General features: G+C 54.9%; 2 protein-coding genes across 11 annotated transcripts in view; one reads left to right on the top strand and one right to left on the bottom strand.

Moving 5' to 3' along the window:
* Positions 1–9320, top strand: part of AP2A1 (adaptor-related protein complex 2, alpha 1 subunit) — a 36904-nt gene extending 27584 nt beyond the window's left edge. Inside the window, exons 8-24 of one of the 2 annotated variants that reach the window (XM_008590905.1) lie at positions 2175–2325; positions 2711–2879; positions 2987–3124; positions 3340–3522; positions 4016–4113; positions 4460–4691; positions 4799–4966; positions 5059–5222; positions 5589–5654; positions 5999–6055; positions 6164–6246; positions 6360–6449; positions 7674–7797; positions 7882–7998; positions 8087–8156; positions 8344–8478; positions 8877–9320. In XM_008590905.1, coding sequence (XP_008589127.1) covers positions 2175–2325; positions 2711–2879; positions 2987–3124; positions 3340–3522; positions 4016–4113; positions 4460–4691; positions 4799–4966; positions 5059–5222; positions 5589–5654; positions 5999–6055; positions 6164–6246; positions 6360–6449; positions 7674–7797; positions 7882–7998; positions 8087–8156; positions 8344–8478; positions 8877–8954 — 2123 coding nt within the window. In that variant the 3' untranslated portion in view covers positions 8955–9320. The remainder of the gene's footprint in view (positions 1–2174; positions 2326–2710; positions 2880–2986; positions 3125–3339; positions 3523–4015; positions 4114–4459; positions 4692–4798; positions 4967–5058; positions 5223–5588; positions 5655–5998; positions 6056–6163; positions 6247–6359; positions 6450–7673; positions 7798–7881; positions 7999–8086; positions 8157–8343; positions 8479–8876) is intronic. The other variant, XM_008590906.1, reaches the window with a different exon arrangement.
* Positions 9044–15071, bottom strand: FUZ (fuzzy planar cell polarity protein). Of its 9 annotated transcripts, XM_008590898.1 has the most exons (12): positions 14771–15042; positions 14203–14324; positions 13832–13916; positions 13542–13610; positions 13214–13318; positions 11999–12196; positions 11761–11856; positions 11236–11342; positions 11093–11157; positions 10923–10997; positions 10207–10260; positions 9044–9580 (listed from the first exon to the last, which is right to left on the bottom strand). In XM_008590898.1, exons 1-12 carry the CDS (start codon positions 14879–14881, stop codon positions 9357–9359), a joined length of 1311 nt encoding a protein of 436 aa, XP_008589120.1. In that variant the 5' UTR covers positions 14882–15042; the 3' UTR covers positions 9044–9356. The 9 variants fall into 9 exon arrangements, 6 of the variants coding, with proteins under 6 accessions (XP_008589120.1, XP_008589126.1, XP_008589124.1 ...); XM_008590904.1 differs by lacking the exon at positions 14203–14324 and having other exon boundaries at positions 14771–14850; XM_008590902.1 differs by lacking the exon at positions 14771–15042 and having other exon boundaries at positions 14226–14313.
* Between the last annotated feature and the right edge of the window lie 943 nt (positions 15072–16014).

The following is a 16014-nucleotide window of genomic DNA, read 5'->3' on the forward strand; positions in this document are numbered from 1 at the left end:
TTTTGTCTTTTTCCGTGTCCAGCAACGGATCGCAACCCTCAGTGTTGCCCCCGTACCGGACCGGGGACCAGCAACGGGATTGCAACCCTCGGTGTTGCTCCCGCGCCTCGCTCAGCCAGTGAGCGGGAACCGGTCTGTATGTGGGATCCGAACCCTCGGGTGGGAGCGCCGCCGCGCTTCCCAAGCGGCGCACTATCCAGCGCGCCACCGGGCCGGCCCCCTACAAATCCCTTTTAATTGGGAAAAATTACTCCTTTAATCTCTGACATTGGCTTTTGCCCCAACATTCTCTTATGAAAAATTTGGAATATAAAGATAACTTAAGAGAACAGTATAACGAACACCAGATGCACCCTACCTGGACTCAGTGGTGACTGTTAACACCGTGGACTGCAATCAAGACTGTCAAGGCAGAAATAATTTTATAAAGGTTTATTGAAAGCCAAGCTTAAGGATCAACCTGAGAAACACAAGCCAACAGACTTGGAAAATGCTCCAAAGTCTACTACAGGCAAAGGCATTTTATAAGGGAGTTTTGAAAGGGAGGGGGAAAGCTCCAAGTACAGTTGTCCCTTTCTCAGGGAACACAAGGATCACAAGAATCAAAGTCATTGGTTACTGATTACAACATGGGAGCCAGAAGCGTCTACTTGAAAGCTGAAGCAGAAGCTTCAGGCTTCAGCTATTCTTAGCAATATCTAAATGGCTTATTCAGAACCAGTAGGTTGTACATTAATCAATAAATCAGCAGTTCTAACCACACACATTGTTTATCTTAAGACAAGATATTGACACTGAGTTGGTGAGACTTATCCCAGGGCAGCAAGTTTTGGAAAACCTGCTTCGTTTTGATTATTTCCTTCATCAGTACACCTTGCTATATCTGCAGCCTTGTTTGCTCACTCTCTCACACACTTGCCAAACTATCTGCAGTATTGCAGGCATCCTAACACTCCCCCTGTGTTTCTGAACATGTCTCCTAAGACCAAGAACACATATGAAACCACAGTGCCATTATCATACCTAAGAAGATTCAAAATAACTCCACAGTGTCATCCGATACCCAGGCACCATTCACACTTCCCCAGTTGTCCCTGCTGACAGGGTCAACTTTCTAAAAAAGTTGGCTTTCTAAAAAAAAATACCACAGAACAATCTAGAGTCACACATTAAATAATATTATGTCTTTGCCATTTTTTTTTAGTCTGGAATAGTTTCCCCTACCCTCCTTGTTTTTGAAGAAACCAGGAGAGTTTTGTGTTGTAGTGTGTCCACATTCTAGACGGCTGGTGGCTACCTGTGGCGTCCTTTAGCTCTCCATCCTTGAATTCCCTGATAGATTTGCGGTCAACAGTTCTTGCTAGAACACTTGACAGCTGTTCTTGATAACATCACATTCTAGAAAATGTTAGTTATCAGTGTTCGTGTGAGCTTCTGGCTGGTATCCGTCTGTCTCAGTTCTGGGGGTTGAGTTTTCTCACTGTTGAACCCCTGTCCCCCAGGCAAGGAGCCTGACACCAAGTGTGCACGCAGTGGTCTTTTACCAAGCAAGTGACTGAAGGGCAAGTACATTCTCATCAAGGAATGCTCGGCAATCAGACCACTCCTTGGGAAGGCCTGTGTTTGGGGTTGTCTCTGGAGGAGGTTCCTGGAGTTTTCTTTATGAGAAATCTAAAGAGTATCAGTGCTGCAGAAGGGGAAACTGAGGCTCACAGGGGTGGAGCCTCTTGCCCAGCAGGGTCACAGCAGAATAGGATGAAAGCTCAGGTCTGGAGATGTATCCTATGTCTCCAGAAATGCCATCTCTCACCTCTTGCTGGGCCGGGGGCCCAGGAAGGGGCTGAGGGAGCAGAGACCCTAACCTGGAGCTTCAGGGCTCCGGCGGGTTAGAGGCGGCCTGAGGTCTTCCCATGGCCACTGTTGGGCCGGGGGCCCAGGAAGGGGCTGAGGGAGCAGAGACCCTAACCTGGAGCTTCAGGGCTCTGGCGGGTTAGAGGCGGCCTGAGGTCTTCCCATGGCCACTGCCCCAGCAGGTGGGCCAGGTGGGCAAAGAGCTCGGGCCAGGTGGGCAAAGAGCTCGGGCCAGGTGGGCAAAGAGCTCGGGCCAGGTGGGCAAAGAGCTCGGGCCAGGTGGGCAAAGGGCTCAGCCCAGGCCCTGCCTTCCATTTCCCCAGAGGATGCGGCTGTGAAGGGGCGGCTGGTGGAATGTCTAGAGACTGTGCTCAACAAGGCCCAGGAGCCACCCAAGTCCAAGAAGGTGCAGCACTCTAATGCCAAGAATGCCATCCTCTTCGAGACTATCAGCCTCATCATCCACTATGACAGGTGCGCACCGGGGCTCAGGCAGGGCTGAGAGCCTGGTGTCTGGGGCTGGGCGAGAGTGGCTGGAGCCTGGACTCTTGGTTCCCAGGGGAAAGGGCTAGGGGGCTACACCTCTAGGTAAGAGGAGGATGGAGGTGTGAAATGTTACCCCGTGAGGTTGGTGCTGGGCCTTTCCTGGGAGGCAGAATTGCTGGATATTTTTGGGCTCAGCAGCCCAGAGGTCAGGGTCACCGTAAGGGTCAGGACCGGTGTGTAGGGGTGGGCAGGAGTTAAGACCTGGATCTTTAGGCAGCTATGAGAGAGATCAGCTGGGGCCCAAATCTTCTATCTCATGTCCCATGTATCTATTTCTCTCTCACCACCCCCTGCCTATGGCCCCTGCTGACAGTGAGCCCAACCTCCTGGTACGGGCCTGTAACCAGCTAGGTCAGTTCCTGCAGCACCGGGAGACCAACCTGCGCTACCTGGCCCTGGAGAGTATGTGCACCCTGGCCAGCTCTGAGTTCTCCCATGAGGCGGTCAAGACCCACATCGACACCGTCATCAATGCCCTTAAGGTGCGACCTCTTGGAGTCTGCCCCAGGCCCTCTGCCCCCTCAGAGTGGCCAGCCCTGGGCCAGGAGGGAGCCTAGAATACACCCTGGGCCCTCCTCTCCTCCATCAGACGGAGCGGGATGTCAGTGTGAGGCAGCGGGCGGCCGACCTCCTTTATGCCATGTGTGACCGGAGCAACGCCAAGCAGATCGTGTCTGAGATGCTGCGGTACCTGGAGACAGCTGACTATGCCATCCGTGAAGAGATTGTGAGTTTTGGGGAATCTGAGGGCCTGGGAGTTTGGGTCTGAGGGAGGATGGTCTGGGAGCCCGGACTCCTGGGTCTGAGGGAGGAGGAGCTGGGGACCTGGACTCTCCAGATGGAAGCAGTGGTGAGCCCAGATCCAGGCAAGTCCAAACACTGATGCCCACCGTGTGCATTCTTGCATTCACACACACCCACCTTCCCCCCTCCCTGCGGCAGGTCCTGAAGGTGGCCATCCTGGCAGAGAAGTACGCAGTGGACTACAGCTGGTACGTGGACACTATCCTCAACCTCATCCGCATTGCGGGCGACTATGTGAGTGAGGAGGTGTGGTACCGTGTGCTGCAGATTGTCACCAACCGTGATGATGTCCAGGGCTATGCTGCCAAGACTGTCTTTGAGGTCAGCATCCCTCACCCTGACCTCCATGGGGGGACATAGAGGCAGAGCAAGGACAGCTGGGGCTGTAAGGGTAGTAAGTGTGACCACCATCTTGCTTATTCTTCTGCACTGGGGTGACCTCAGAGTGGTGCCTTTGCTTCTTTGGGCCACCCAAAGGACATAGGGGCCATAGCTTCATGGGCCTGATGTGAGGAGACCACAGAGCATGCACATGGGGCACCCACTGTGTAGTTGCCAATTCCTGCATCTTAGTAATTTCCCACTCTCTTTCCTAGAAAAGGGGGCCCAGTGCTGCCACATTTTACTTCCTGTGTGAGCTTGGGCCGGTCACTTAACCACTCTGTGCCTCAGTTTTCCCACAATAATCCCGCCCACATCATAGAGTTGTGAGAGTTCCGTGAACTGATACGAGGCAGAGGCTTAGCGCTACACGTGGCACATGCTGAGCACTCATGACACTCATTCTTGTCCCTGCCCCGCCCCTCCCACCCAGGCGCTCCAGGCCCCAGCCTGTCATGAGAACATGGTGAAGGTCGGCGGCTACATCCTTGGGGAATTTGGGAACCTGATTGCTGGGGATCCCCGCTCCAGGTGAAGGAGCCTCAGGCTGGAGGGTGATCACATGTACTTCTGAAGGGTCTGGAGCTTGAGGGACCCCTAGGAGTCTCAGGGCTAGGGATGATGGGGTTCCTAGGAATGTTTTCAGCCTCTTGCCCCAACCCCCATTGGGATAAGAAAGAACCTTAGTCTCAGGAACCTGGCACAGAGCCTTACAGTGGCTTCTCCCCTGTGACTTTGGGAAATATCAGCCCCTCAAGCCAGCCTGTGTTCCTGGGAAGGGTCCATCTGAGGAGGCGGCTCCTCTTGAGGGGGTTTCTGGAGAGGGCTGTGGAGCCATGGAGCCTCGGCCCATGGGCTGACACCACCCCCTGCACAGCCCCCCGGTGCAGTTCTCCCTGCTGCACTCCAAGTTCCACCTGTGCAGTGTGGCAACACGGGCCCTGCTGCTGTCCACCTACATCAAGTTCATCAACCTCTTCCCTGAGACAAAGGCCACCATCCAGGGTGTGCTGCGGGCCGGCTCCCAGCTGCGCAATGCCGACGTTGAGCTGCAGCAGCGTGCTGTCGAGTACCTCACCCTCAGCTCAGTGGCCAGCACGGATGTCCTGGTCAGAGCCTTGGTCCCCCCACTCCCTCCCTCTGGCCCTTGGCCCCCCTTTTCTTGTGATCACAACTGACACCTTTCCCTGACCACTCCCTACACCAACCCCACCAGGCCACAGTGCTGGAGGAGATGCCACCCTTCCCGGAGCGTGAGTCATCCATCCTGGCCAAGCTGAAACGTAAGAAGGGGCCTGGGGCTGGCAGCGCCCTGGATGATGGCCGGAGGGATCCCAGCAGCAATGACATCAATGGGGGTGTGGAGCCCACCCCCAGCACCGTGGTGAGTCCTGTGGTGTGGGCCCCATATAGTCAGCTGGGGCTGGGGTTGGCCAAGGCACCACCTTTTCTCACCTTCACCTGCTCCTCCTGCAGTCTACACCCTCGCCTTCTGCTGACCTTCTGGGGCTGCGGGCAGCCCCTCCCCCAGTAGCACCCCCAGCGGCTGCAGGTGCGGGAAACCTTCTGGTGGATGTCTTCTCTGATGGCCCAGCTGCCCAGCCCAGCCTGGGGCCCACCCCGGAGGAGGCCTTCCTCAGGTACTGCCCACCCCCTGTGGCCAGGCCCTCTTCTACCCCCAGGGCAGCCCCTTCTCGGCCTCTGCCTCCTTTTTCGTTCAGCTCCTCTCCACCCCAACTTGCTCTTTTCTCCCTGTCCCTGATGCCTTTGCCAGCCCCAGCCGCTGCCTGCCCTGCCCCTGGCCTCGCTCCCTCCGGCCACTCTGGACTCTGCCGACCCTGGCCACTCTTTATTGTCCTTTCCCTTCACCATTTCTCAGCCTGCTCTTCCTTCTCTCCTTCCCTCCTCCCTCTTTCTCTCCCCCCCCCACCCTCTTGCTGCCTCTCTGGGATTGGCTGCCTGCCACACCTGTCTTCTCTTGTCTGCTCTGGGATTGGATGGCCCAGTGAGCTGGAGCCGCCTGCCCCTGAGAGTCCCATGGCTTTGCTGGCTGACCCAGCTCCAGCTGCTGAGTAAGGGATGACCTTAGGAGGTTGGGGGGCAGACTCTGGTGTCCCCAGGGAGGGTGAAGGGACTGGGAGCTCTCATCTAGGGGTTCTTGATAAGCAGCAGAAACAGGGACTTGGAGGAAAGTGAAACTCGGGGTCCTCTGATGGGGGGGCACATACCAAGGTCCCATTCACATTAGGGGCAACTGCCTGTCTAATTACGGGGTACTTTGAAGTTCTTCAAGGAGTCTGAGTATGTGGATTCTGGGTTCTGTCTTTCAAGGGCTTGTTGTCTTGCACCAGTTAGCTCTGGGTTTTTCCTCTCTTCCCCCAAGCCCCTTCCATCTCACTCCTTTTCCTGCTTCCAGCCCAGGTGCTGAGGATATCAGCCCGCCCATCCCAGAAGCCGATGAACTGCTGAATAAGTGAGTACTGGGAGAGGTGGGAGAGGGGAATGGGAACAGGTGGGGAGCCCAAGCCAGGGCCCAGACAGGAATCCCTGTAATCCTGAGCTCCCTGCAACCCCAACCCAGGTTTGTGTGCAAGAACAATGGGGTCCTATTTGAGAACCAGCTGCTGCAGATTGGAGTCAAGTCAGAGTTCCGGCAGAATTTGGGTGCGTCTGGGTGGACTGTGGGGTCAGGGTTGGGGGTAGACCTTGGTTTGGGCAGTGGCTGGGAGGGCATTGGAGGAACTTGGATGGAGCCCTGTCTCCCCCACCCACTGCAGGCCGCATGTATCTTTTCTATGGCAACAAGACCTCGGTGCAATTCCAGAACTTCTCACCCACTGTCATCCACCCGGGAGAACTTCAGACTCATATCCTCTCAGGCTTGGCCCAGCTCTGTCCCTCCAGTTGGCCTTCCTTACCACTGGGAAGCCAACTGACCCAGGTCCAGTTCCCTGTTCTGCTCCTCTTACTGTGAGAGCTTGGAAATGTGGTACTTCTCTGAGATTTAGTGTCTTTATGTCTAAGACAGCAGTGGGCCTCTTTCTCCAGGACAGGAGATCACAATGATGTGATATACAGGAGGCATTACTTCTGGGACTCTAGCTGCTCTGGGCCTCAGTTTGTCTTCTCAGATACCTTCCATGTCCTGACCTTGTCCTCTCTCAGGCTCCATGCTGTAATTCCAGTGCCTCCTGAACTTGGGAGCTAGGCCAGGAGGGCTAGATGCTGACCAGGGCCTTCTCCTTTGTGGCCTGGGCTGAGTTACTTTGCCTCTCTAAACCTTCCTATCCCCTCTGTGAGGTATAAACCCTCTTCCCTCTCATAGGGTTGTTCTGAGGATCAAGGCAATTGGAAAACTCTGGAAGGGTGGCTGGCGATGTCAGTCCTTCTCTGTGCTTCCATTTCCACATCCCTGAAATTAGAGTGGCTAGACCCCAAAACTCTGAGGACCTTTTCAGGGGTTTCTGGCAGCTGGCCAGACCTTTTCAGTTCTTTGCTTCATTCATTCATCCATCATTTTCAGAGGCTCCTGTAGGCAACTCTGTGCTGAGCATGGGCGGGGGCGGGGGCAGCGGAGATGCGTAAGATCCAGTCCTTGCCTATGGGTTATTGACGTAAAAGCAGACATAATGCAGATGGTGATAACAATACTAATTGCCATCATCTTTGTGTACTTAAGATGTGCCAAACACATAGACAAGTAATTGTAAAGATTATTTTCTTGACTCTGGAGGACATTTTACACATGCCCATTTTGCACATGAGGCTAAGAAAGGTTAAGTGGCTTGCCCACTGTCGTCCAGGTGGTAAGACTAGGACTCAAGTCCAAGTCAGCCTCCAGAGCTAATGCTATTATGTCTTGGTTCAGTGTGACATGTGCCATAATGGAGGTCTCTGAAACCATTGTGGAAGGCCAGAGGAGGCACCTAGGGGATGGATCAAAGGATTCACACAGAAGGGACTTTGGAGCTGGGCCTTGTAGGATGAGTCCAGGATTGCATGGCTGGGCCTGCCAGAAAACCAGGGGTTCGTGGCTAAGACCCCCTCGGGGCCTGCCTCTGTGTCTGGTTTCCTTGACCATGGGCGGGCACAGCTGGCTGTGCAGACAAAACGCGTGGCAGCACAGGTGGACGGCGGGGCGCAGGTGCAGCAGGTGCTCAACATTGAGTGTCTGCGGGACTTCCTGACGCCCCCACTGCTGTCAGTGCGCTTCCGGTGAGTCAAGCGCGGCGTTTCCGGGAGGGAGGTCTCCTAGGGCGAGGGGCGGGGCCTGATGGAGCCCGCCCCCGCCCCTGCCAGGTACGGCGGTGCCCCCCAGGCCCTTACCCTGAAGCTCCCGGTGACCGTCAACAAGTTTTTCCAGCCGACAGAGATGACAGCCCAGGACTTCTTCCAGCGTTGGAAGCAGCTGAGCCTGTGAGGAGTGGGGGGCGACCCCAAGCTGCGCTTCAGGGGGGGCAGCACCAGGGGCTTCCGGGTCCCTGACTTGAGTCCCCATCCGCAGCCCTCAACAGGAGGCACAGAAAATCTTCAAAGCCAACCACCCCATGGACGCGGAAGTTACTAAGGCCAAGGTGAGAGACTGGGGGTCATATTTGCAGGGCAGTGGCCACTTCACTTCTCTGAGCCTGTTTTCCTATCTGTAAAGTAGGGCCAATTCCCACCCCAAAGGGTTTTTGGGAACTGCGCCGCCACCACTGCCACTGTTCAGGAGCTAACAGAGCTCTGGCACTCTCTGATGGCTACTTCCCTCCTTCCCAGCTTTTGGGGTTTGGCTCTGCTCTCCTGGACAATGTGGATCCCAACCCTGAGAACTTTGTAGGGGCTGGAATCATCCAAACTAAAGCTCTGCAGGTGGGCTGTCTGCTCCGGCTGGAGCCCAACGCCCAGGCTCAAGTAAGTATTGGTGTGGGGCCCGTAGGCCAACAGGAAGGATTCCTGAGGCTGCTGTGTCACCCTCCCTGTCTTGTGTCCACCCCACCTGCCTCATGCATTCTTTCAGTCACGTCTCCCTTTGACCCTCTCTCTCACCGCTCCTTGTCCCCATTGCCATTCATTATCTCTGTCTTCTGGTCTTCTATATCCTTTCCACCTTCTCTGTTTTATATCTTTCATCCTTTTCCTTCTGTCTCCTCTGTTGCCTTTATTCCTACCACCTGTCTCTTGTATAACTTTTCTGACCCCTTTATCCTTCCTTCTCTTCCCATCTTTTGTGTCCCCCTCTCCCTGGGCTCTCTCCCCTCTCATGTGGCTGGCTGCATCCCCTGAGTCCTCCACCAATGCCCCCCACCCAGATGTACCGGCTGACCCTGCGCACCAGCAAGGAGACCGTCTCCCATCACCTGTGTGAGCTGCTGGCCCAGCAGTTCTGAGCCCTGGACTCTACCCCTGGGGATATGATCGGCGCTGGGTAGCCCCTAGGACTGAGGCAGCTTTGGTAGATGAAGCATTGAGGGACCTCTTCTGGTGACAGGGAAGACCCCAGGGGTGGGGAGATCCCTGAGACCTTCCTCTGGCCTTTTGTATTTTTATTTTTGTTCAGTCTGCTGCTGTTTACATTCTGGGGGGCAAAGGGGAGTCCCTTCCCTCCCTTCCCCCCCCCCAAGCACAGAGGGGAAAGGGGCCAGGGAAATGGGTGCCTCCTCCCCTCCCACCCCATCCCGTCGTAGCCCCTCCTACTCCCTCTCCATCCAGGGGCTGTGTATTATTGTGAGTGAATAAACAGAGAGACACTAATAGCCCCATGTCTGTCTCCATTGCCCACTCCCAGGTGGTCAAAGAAGTGGGGTGAGGGCATGCAGAGTGTGTGTGGCCAGGCTTCGAAGTCCATGCGTGGGACTCTGAGGAGCCAACAGCAGTAGCAGCTGCCGAGGCCCCAGCTGCAGAACCATGAGCCGCAATCCCCTTCTTGGCTCCCCATGCCTCAACACCAGGTAGCAGGCCCTAGGCAGCTGGGCTTGGTGGACCGCATCCTCTGCCTTCTCTGGTAGCCCTGGCTCTGAGGAAAGGACAGGCAGGACTGAGGTGACCCATGGGGCTGAATGAGTAGGATGCTAACCTTCAGAAGCCACACCCCATCCTGGGCCTAAGTTCTGAATCCATGGGATTTCTTAGAACAGGCTTTGGGAGCTTCCCAGGTGAGGGCTTCCAGGGCTCCAGCCAGATGTCAGTAACCTTAAGAAGGCCACAGACTCATTCAGCTCACCCTCTTCCCATCCAGCCTTGGTCCCTGTTTCCCTAGGGAATAGTGTGTGCAGCCCCAGGCAACACAAATCACAAACGTGCAGGTGATACTTACTGTGTGCCCGACACTCAGCTGTGACACACAAGCTCCAGTAGCCCTCCTGAGGACCCCACCCCACTGCACAGGAGATGTGGAGTGGCCAGCTAGGAAGGGGTGTGGCCCTCAGAGTAGGAGCTCTTTACCACTGTGTTACATTCAGCAGGGTCTTCACTGGGGTTGTAGCGCCAACCTAGGTCCCTTTATCCCTCTGCGGCCTTATAACTTTCCTTCCTAACCTGGAATCTGTGGAATCCTTTCCCACCCCCACCCCCCAGACTATCAGCAAAGCCTGTGCTTTCAGCAGTAGTGCAGAGTGGAGTGTGTAGATATGCGGGCCAGACCTCCTGTGTTAGAATTGTGGCTCTGTTGCTTATTAGCTGAGCCTGTTTCTTCATCTGCAATAAGAGAATAATGACATAAGAGGATAATCCTCACCTATGAGGATGAAGTGAGTGGTTACATATCAAAGCACTGGCAAGAACAGAAGAGGTCTTAGTGTTAAATGCTTCTAACTACAGTCATGCACCACATAACAACGTTTTGGTCAACGATGTACCACATATATGACGGGAGTCCTATAAGATTATAATACTGTATTTTTGCTGTACCTCCTCTATGTTTAGATACACAAATACTTAACAGTTTGTGTTGTGGTTGCCTACAGTTTTCATACAGTAACGTGCTGTTCAGGTTTGTAGCCCAGGAGCCGTAGGCTATGCCATACAGCCTAGGTAGCAAGCTATACCATCTAGGTTTGTGAAAGTAGACTCTGTGACATTCACACAACAAAAGTGCCTAATGACACATTTCTCAGAATGTATCCACATTGTTAGGTGACACATGACTGTATTAGGGTTACCCAGGAGGTTCTGAAACCAGGAAGGGACTTCCCCTCCCCTCCCTTCTGTGTCAAAGCTCAGTTCTCAATTAAAACCATGCCCAATGCGTGCTGGGTTCTCCTTCCAGTTTCTCCTACCCTACCTCTTACTCCCACCTTCTGGGACCTAGGACTCAAGTGTCCCTGCCTATGCAGTGGGGTACGGTGCCTGCTGCTGACCTGGTGGGAAGTGCGTGGTGGTGACCAGAGTGTAGAAATTACGGAGGAGGCGCCGGCGCTGTTCAGGAGAAGGTTCTGGAGGGAGAGAAGAGACAGTGATGGAGAGCACCTCCCTGGTCCGCCCCCCTCCCCAGTTCACGCCCCTCCGCCCCACCCTTGTCCTCAGTCACCTTTATCCCCAAAGGGCTCCACGGTAAAGAGGCAACGTTTCAGTTCCAGGTGGAGTAGCAACAGCCTGTGGGAAAGGGGGTGTCATGGCCAGGGAAGAGGAGATGAGGACCCCCCCCAACCCACTACCCCATCTGAGCCCTACCCAAGGATGTCCGTGTGCAGGGGGAAGCCATCGGGCAGCGCTCGGGGTCCAAGCGGCAAGCAGGTCCGTAGCGGGCCCAGCAGTGGCTGCCACCAACGCTCCAGAAGCTGTGGGAGCGCGGTAATGGTAGGCGGGGCCAGAGATAAGGGCGTGGCCAGCAGGTGAGGTCAGGGAGGTACCAGAGGCAGAAGACGCGGCCTACAAGAAGAAAGGAGGGCGGGGGCGGAAGGGGCAGTGGAAGGGGAGGCCCAGGAGGATACGGGAGGAGTGGAGGCGAAGCCGAGCTGGGGAGAAGGTGATTGGAGCGCAGTTTGCAATGGGCGGGGCAGGGGTGAGAGGAGGGGCTGGGGGGCGGAAGGGGCCGTGGAAGGGGAGGCCCAGGAGGATACGGGAGGAGTGGAGGCAAAGCCGAGCTGGGGAGAAGGTGATTGGAGCGCAGTTTGCAATGGGCGGGGCAGGGGTGAGAGGAGGGGCTCGTAGGTAGAGGGTGTGATAAGTGGGAAAGTGAGACAGGGCTGGATTCACCTGTGGGTCCAGCTGGCGGAGGGCTGGGCGTGGCCCGCACAGCAGACACAGCTCCAGGCTTGGCAGCAGCGTCAAGGTCAAAAGTCGGTGCGGGACCTGAAGGACACAGGGTGGACAGTGCTGCCCCTTCCTATCCCAAGTCTCGCCTCCTTGCGACTCGACCTCTGTCCCACCCCTCTCGCATTTGTCCAAGACCTCACCTTCCTCTACCCCAACCCCGCCGGCCCCACCCACTCACCGTGGGACTCCCGTGAGGCAGGTACACAGGGTAGTCGCGAGCGGCCTGCGGCGGCAGGGACCCTACCAGCCAGGGAAGCAGCACGGCCTCGGGCGTCCCCAGCCGCCACCAGCCCTCTGTTGCTGCCACTACCCGGCCCGACACCACGAGACTGACGAAGGCCGTGCCCGCGGCCTCAGCGAACCCGGAGAGGGCTTCCTGGGTACGAGAGGCAGGCGACTAGGAGTCAGGACACAGGAGCAGGGAGTGCAGTGACTTCCCAGGTGGTCAAGGAGTGGGAAGAGACCGACGGACAGTCCAGAGCTTGCTAAGTGGCCATGCTCTTGTGTGTCATCGTCTCGGAGGCTGAGTTCCTTCACCTTCACATGCAGCCACAATCCCCAACTCACATTGTGAAATTTGATTAAACTGATCTGTGTATACTGAAGCTAATTTTGGGGGTTTTTTTGGCAGCTGGCCAGTATGGGTGTCCGAGCCCTTTACCCTGGTGTTGTAACACTGCGCTCTAACCAACTGAGCTAACCCAGCCAGCCCTGAAACTAATTTTAACAGCAGCAGCTTACGGTTTACAGAATCCTATTTATTATGTGCCAGGTAGGCACAATCAACGACCTACTGAACTGAAGCTCAGAGAAGGCAAAGTACCTGCCAAGAGTCACACGGCTGGGATGGGACCACACCAGTAGATCCACAAGAGCGATATTTAAGGAAGGGTTGACTAGTTAGCTCAGTTGGTTAGAGACTGGCCTTATACCACCAAGGTCAAGGATTCAGATCCCTGTACCTGCCAGCCGTCCAAAAAAACAAAAAAAAATTAAGGAAGGATAGATAGAGATTCACCAGGGATAAGGAAGAACATGTACCAAGCTTGGGAAGCTGGGAAGCTGTTGGGATTTGCAGGATCGGTGAGGCAGCTGGGCAAAGATGGATTGTGGATTTAGCAACAAGTTGGCAGGTGCCAGATTCCACAGGCCCTCAAACACCAGGATGCGGGGCTGGGACCTTGCTCTGAGGGAGATGGAAGCCATGGGAGGGCTATGGGGAGAGGAGGGCAGGGGCAGCTCTGGGTGTAGAAATATTCTGCTGGGGCCAAGTCAGGGTCAGACTAGATGATGAAAGGATAGGAGGCGGGGACAATGGTCCAGGGGAAGGAAGATGAGGACTGAGTCAGGACCATAGGGACAGATTTAAGAGTTTCCATAGCATCCCCAATACCTGCAGGAGGGACCCCTCTGGAGGAATCACACAGTCCACACACTGGGTAAGGTCCCCAATGAGCTCCGAGTCCCCTAGGAAGCTGTCGATGAGGCGGTAACTGGCCTAGCAAAGAGAGAAGGGAGGAGCCTAGGACCCATGTGGGCCCCAGATCTGCTGCCTCCCCCTTGGAAAACTGGCAAGGCCAGGCCTAGCTCCAGGGTCAAACAACCAAGTTGCCCCAGGAACCCAGGGGATTAGGCTGCCCCAGGGGCTGCTGGGAACGGTAGCTCCCAAATGACAGTGCCCAGATACCTTAACTCCCCATCCTCATGTCCTGCAGCCTCACCCTCAACTCCTTCTTCAGTCTCTCTACATTGCGGATATTGGTCAGTTCTTCAAGTCCCACAAGAAGAACCTAGAAGAACCACATAGGAGAGTAGGGGCCCTGGACAACTGGTTCTAAGAGAGAAGGGCATGGAACACAAACTCCTGGGTCTTAGGGAAGAAGGGACTGGGACCTGGGTTCTTGGGTATGAGGGAGGAGGGGCTGGGGACCTGGACTCCTGGGTCTGAGAGAGAGGGATGCTAACAGCTCAAGATTCCTGGGTTTGGGAGAAAAGGGCTGAGGCGACTCACCATGGCCCCAAACACCATCTGGAGTAGTCTCTCCAGCCTCAGCTCCGAGGTGCCCTCCTCAGGTGACAGAACAATGAGAGTGATGCTGTGCAAACGTAAGGTGAGAAGGAAGAATGAGTCCAGGTCTGAGAAACAGGGCAGTGGGTACAGTAGAGCCTGCCAGTTGATCATAGAATGTTAGATATGTCCTCCCTCAGCCCAACCTGCCTCTCTTACAGAGAAAACCAGGAATCAGAGAGGGTAACGGGCTTGTCAAAGATCCCACAGCCAAATAAACAGCTGGCCTTAGAGAGATGGAACGCCTCTGGGGTCCTCTTCAACAGGAGCTATCAACCAGGCCCTGTCCCTGCCCCAAACTCCCGCCTGGGGACCTGTCATGGAAGCTTTTCCACACCACGATCGTGTCCTCGGTCCTTGCAGAACTCAGCTGCGCTTCCAGATTCTGCCCGAACATGTGGACTCCATTGAGGGAGCCGATGACAGAAAACGGGAGCTGAGGAGGCGTTAGGGACATTAGACAGGAGTCCCGAACCCGTCCTACTTGGGACACACGTGTCCAAGCTCCCAGCCCCCTTCTCTTCCCATACCCTAAGGCAGCTCCTCTTTGGGGAAACCAGGCTTAGCCCACTGCTCCCTCGATCCTCTACATTCAAAACTGAAACCTCCCTTGGGCCGGCCCGTGGCTCACTCGGGAGAGTGCGGTGCTGATAACACCAAGGGCACAGGTTCGGATCCCACATAGGGATGGCCGGTTCACTCACTGGCTGAGCGTGGTACTGACAACACCAAGGCCACGGGGGTTAAGATCCCCTTACCGGTCAGCTTTAAAAAAAATAAAAAATAAAAAAATAAAAAACCTCCCAACCCCTACTCCCTGGAAGACCCGAAGTCCAAGCGCCTAACCCTCTTCCACTTAGATCCAGGCGTCCAGGGCCCCACCTGCGGACGGGCGGGGTTGCCGCCGCGGCTGCTCCTGCAGAACAGGGGCACCCCGCTGGAGGCCGCGAGGCACAGCAGATGCACGGCGCTCCCCGACCTCTCGTCCCCCATCGGGAACACCCGCACGTGGGAACGGTCAGTGCCGGTCTTGGAGCATGCCGGCAATCACACTAAGTCGGCCTGCTGTCCAGAGCCGCCAGAGGGCGGGATGCGGAGCTCCCTGGAAGAAGACTCAATTCCCGCCGGCTCCATCCGACTCTAACAGCAGCTCGATCCCTATCCCGGCACCTCCCCGCAACCCCCTTAGGTTTACTTCCGCCCCGGCCGGAAGTCGCATTATCCCTAACGAAGATGGCGGCTAATTGCACTAGCAAAGCTTTGTAGTTTCTGCCCTAAGCGGTTTAACTCTATTTACTTAAGGAGGAGAATGAAGAGGTCAGCTTGGAGATGGTGACGGCACCAAGGCATTGCCTAGCAGCCATCATGTAGGATACAATGATTTGTATTATAAATTGAAAAAGTAACTGGCCCGATGAAAGATGACGACGTTGTCGCGTTGCTTAGCAACCACCGTTTAGTCAAATTTCTGTGCTAAGCTGTAAACAGCTGTGCCCTGCCCAGACATGGCCGCACGTCCAAGTCCAACACCGGCCATCCGTAAGGAGAAATCGAGAAAAATACCATCTCCCCGTTATCTTAAAGGGTGGTTTGATCCGGCAAGCGTTGCTTAGTAACCACCAGATAAGGCGGTGGTTTTTATTAGAAAAAGAAAAATCCAGAGTCATAAAGATAACATTATTTTTGTAATGAATTTATACATGACAGCGTATTATGTAAAATGTGAAAATAATACTTCCCAAATTCTTTCCCTAAAATAAGACAGTTTTACACAATATTCATACATGCTTTCACAAATATGATCATTGTAATAACGTTTTCATACATTCTTTTTCTCACTAAAAAGTACTAATCTAGGGCCGCAAGTTTCAAGGTTCGATTTCTTTCTTTTTTCAAAGATGACCGGTAAGGGGATCTTAATCCTTGACTTGGTGTTGTCAGCACCACGCTCTTCCCAAGTGAGCTAACCTGCCATCCCTACATGGGATCCGAACCCGTGGCCTCGGTGTTATCAGCACCGCACTGTCCCGAGTGAGCCACGGGCCGGCCCTCGAGGGTCGGTTTTTTTTTTTTTTTAAAGATGACCGGTAAGGGGATCTTTTTTTTTTTTTTTTTTTTTTTTTTTT

This window comes from Galeopterus variegatus, unplaced genomic scaffold, assembly GCF_000696425.1.
Source record: "Galeopterus variegatus unplaced genomic scaffold, G_variegatus-3.0.2 Scaffold6449, whole genome shotgun sequence".
NCBI lineage: Eukaryota > Metazoa > Chordata > Mammalia > Dermoptera > Cynocephalidae > Galeopterus > Galeopterus variegatus.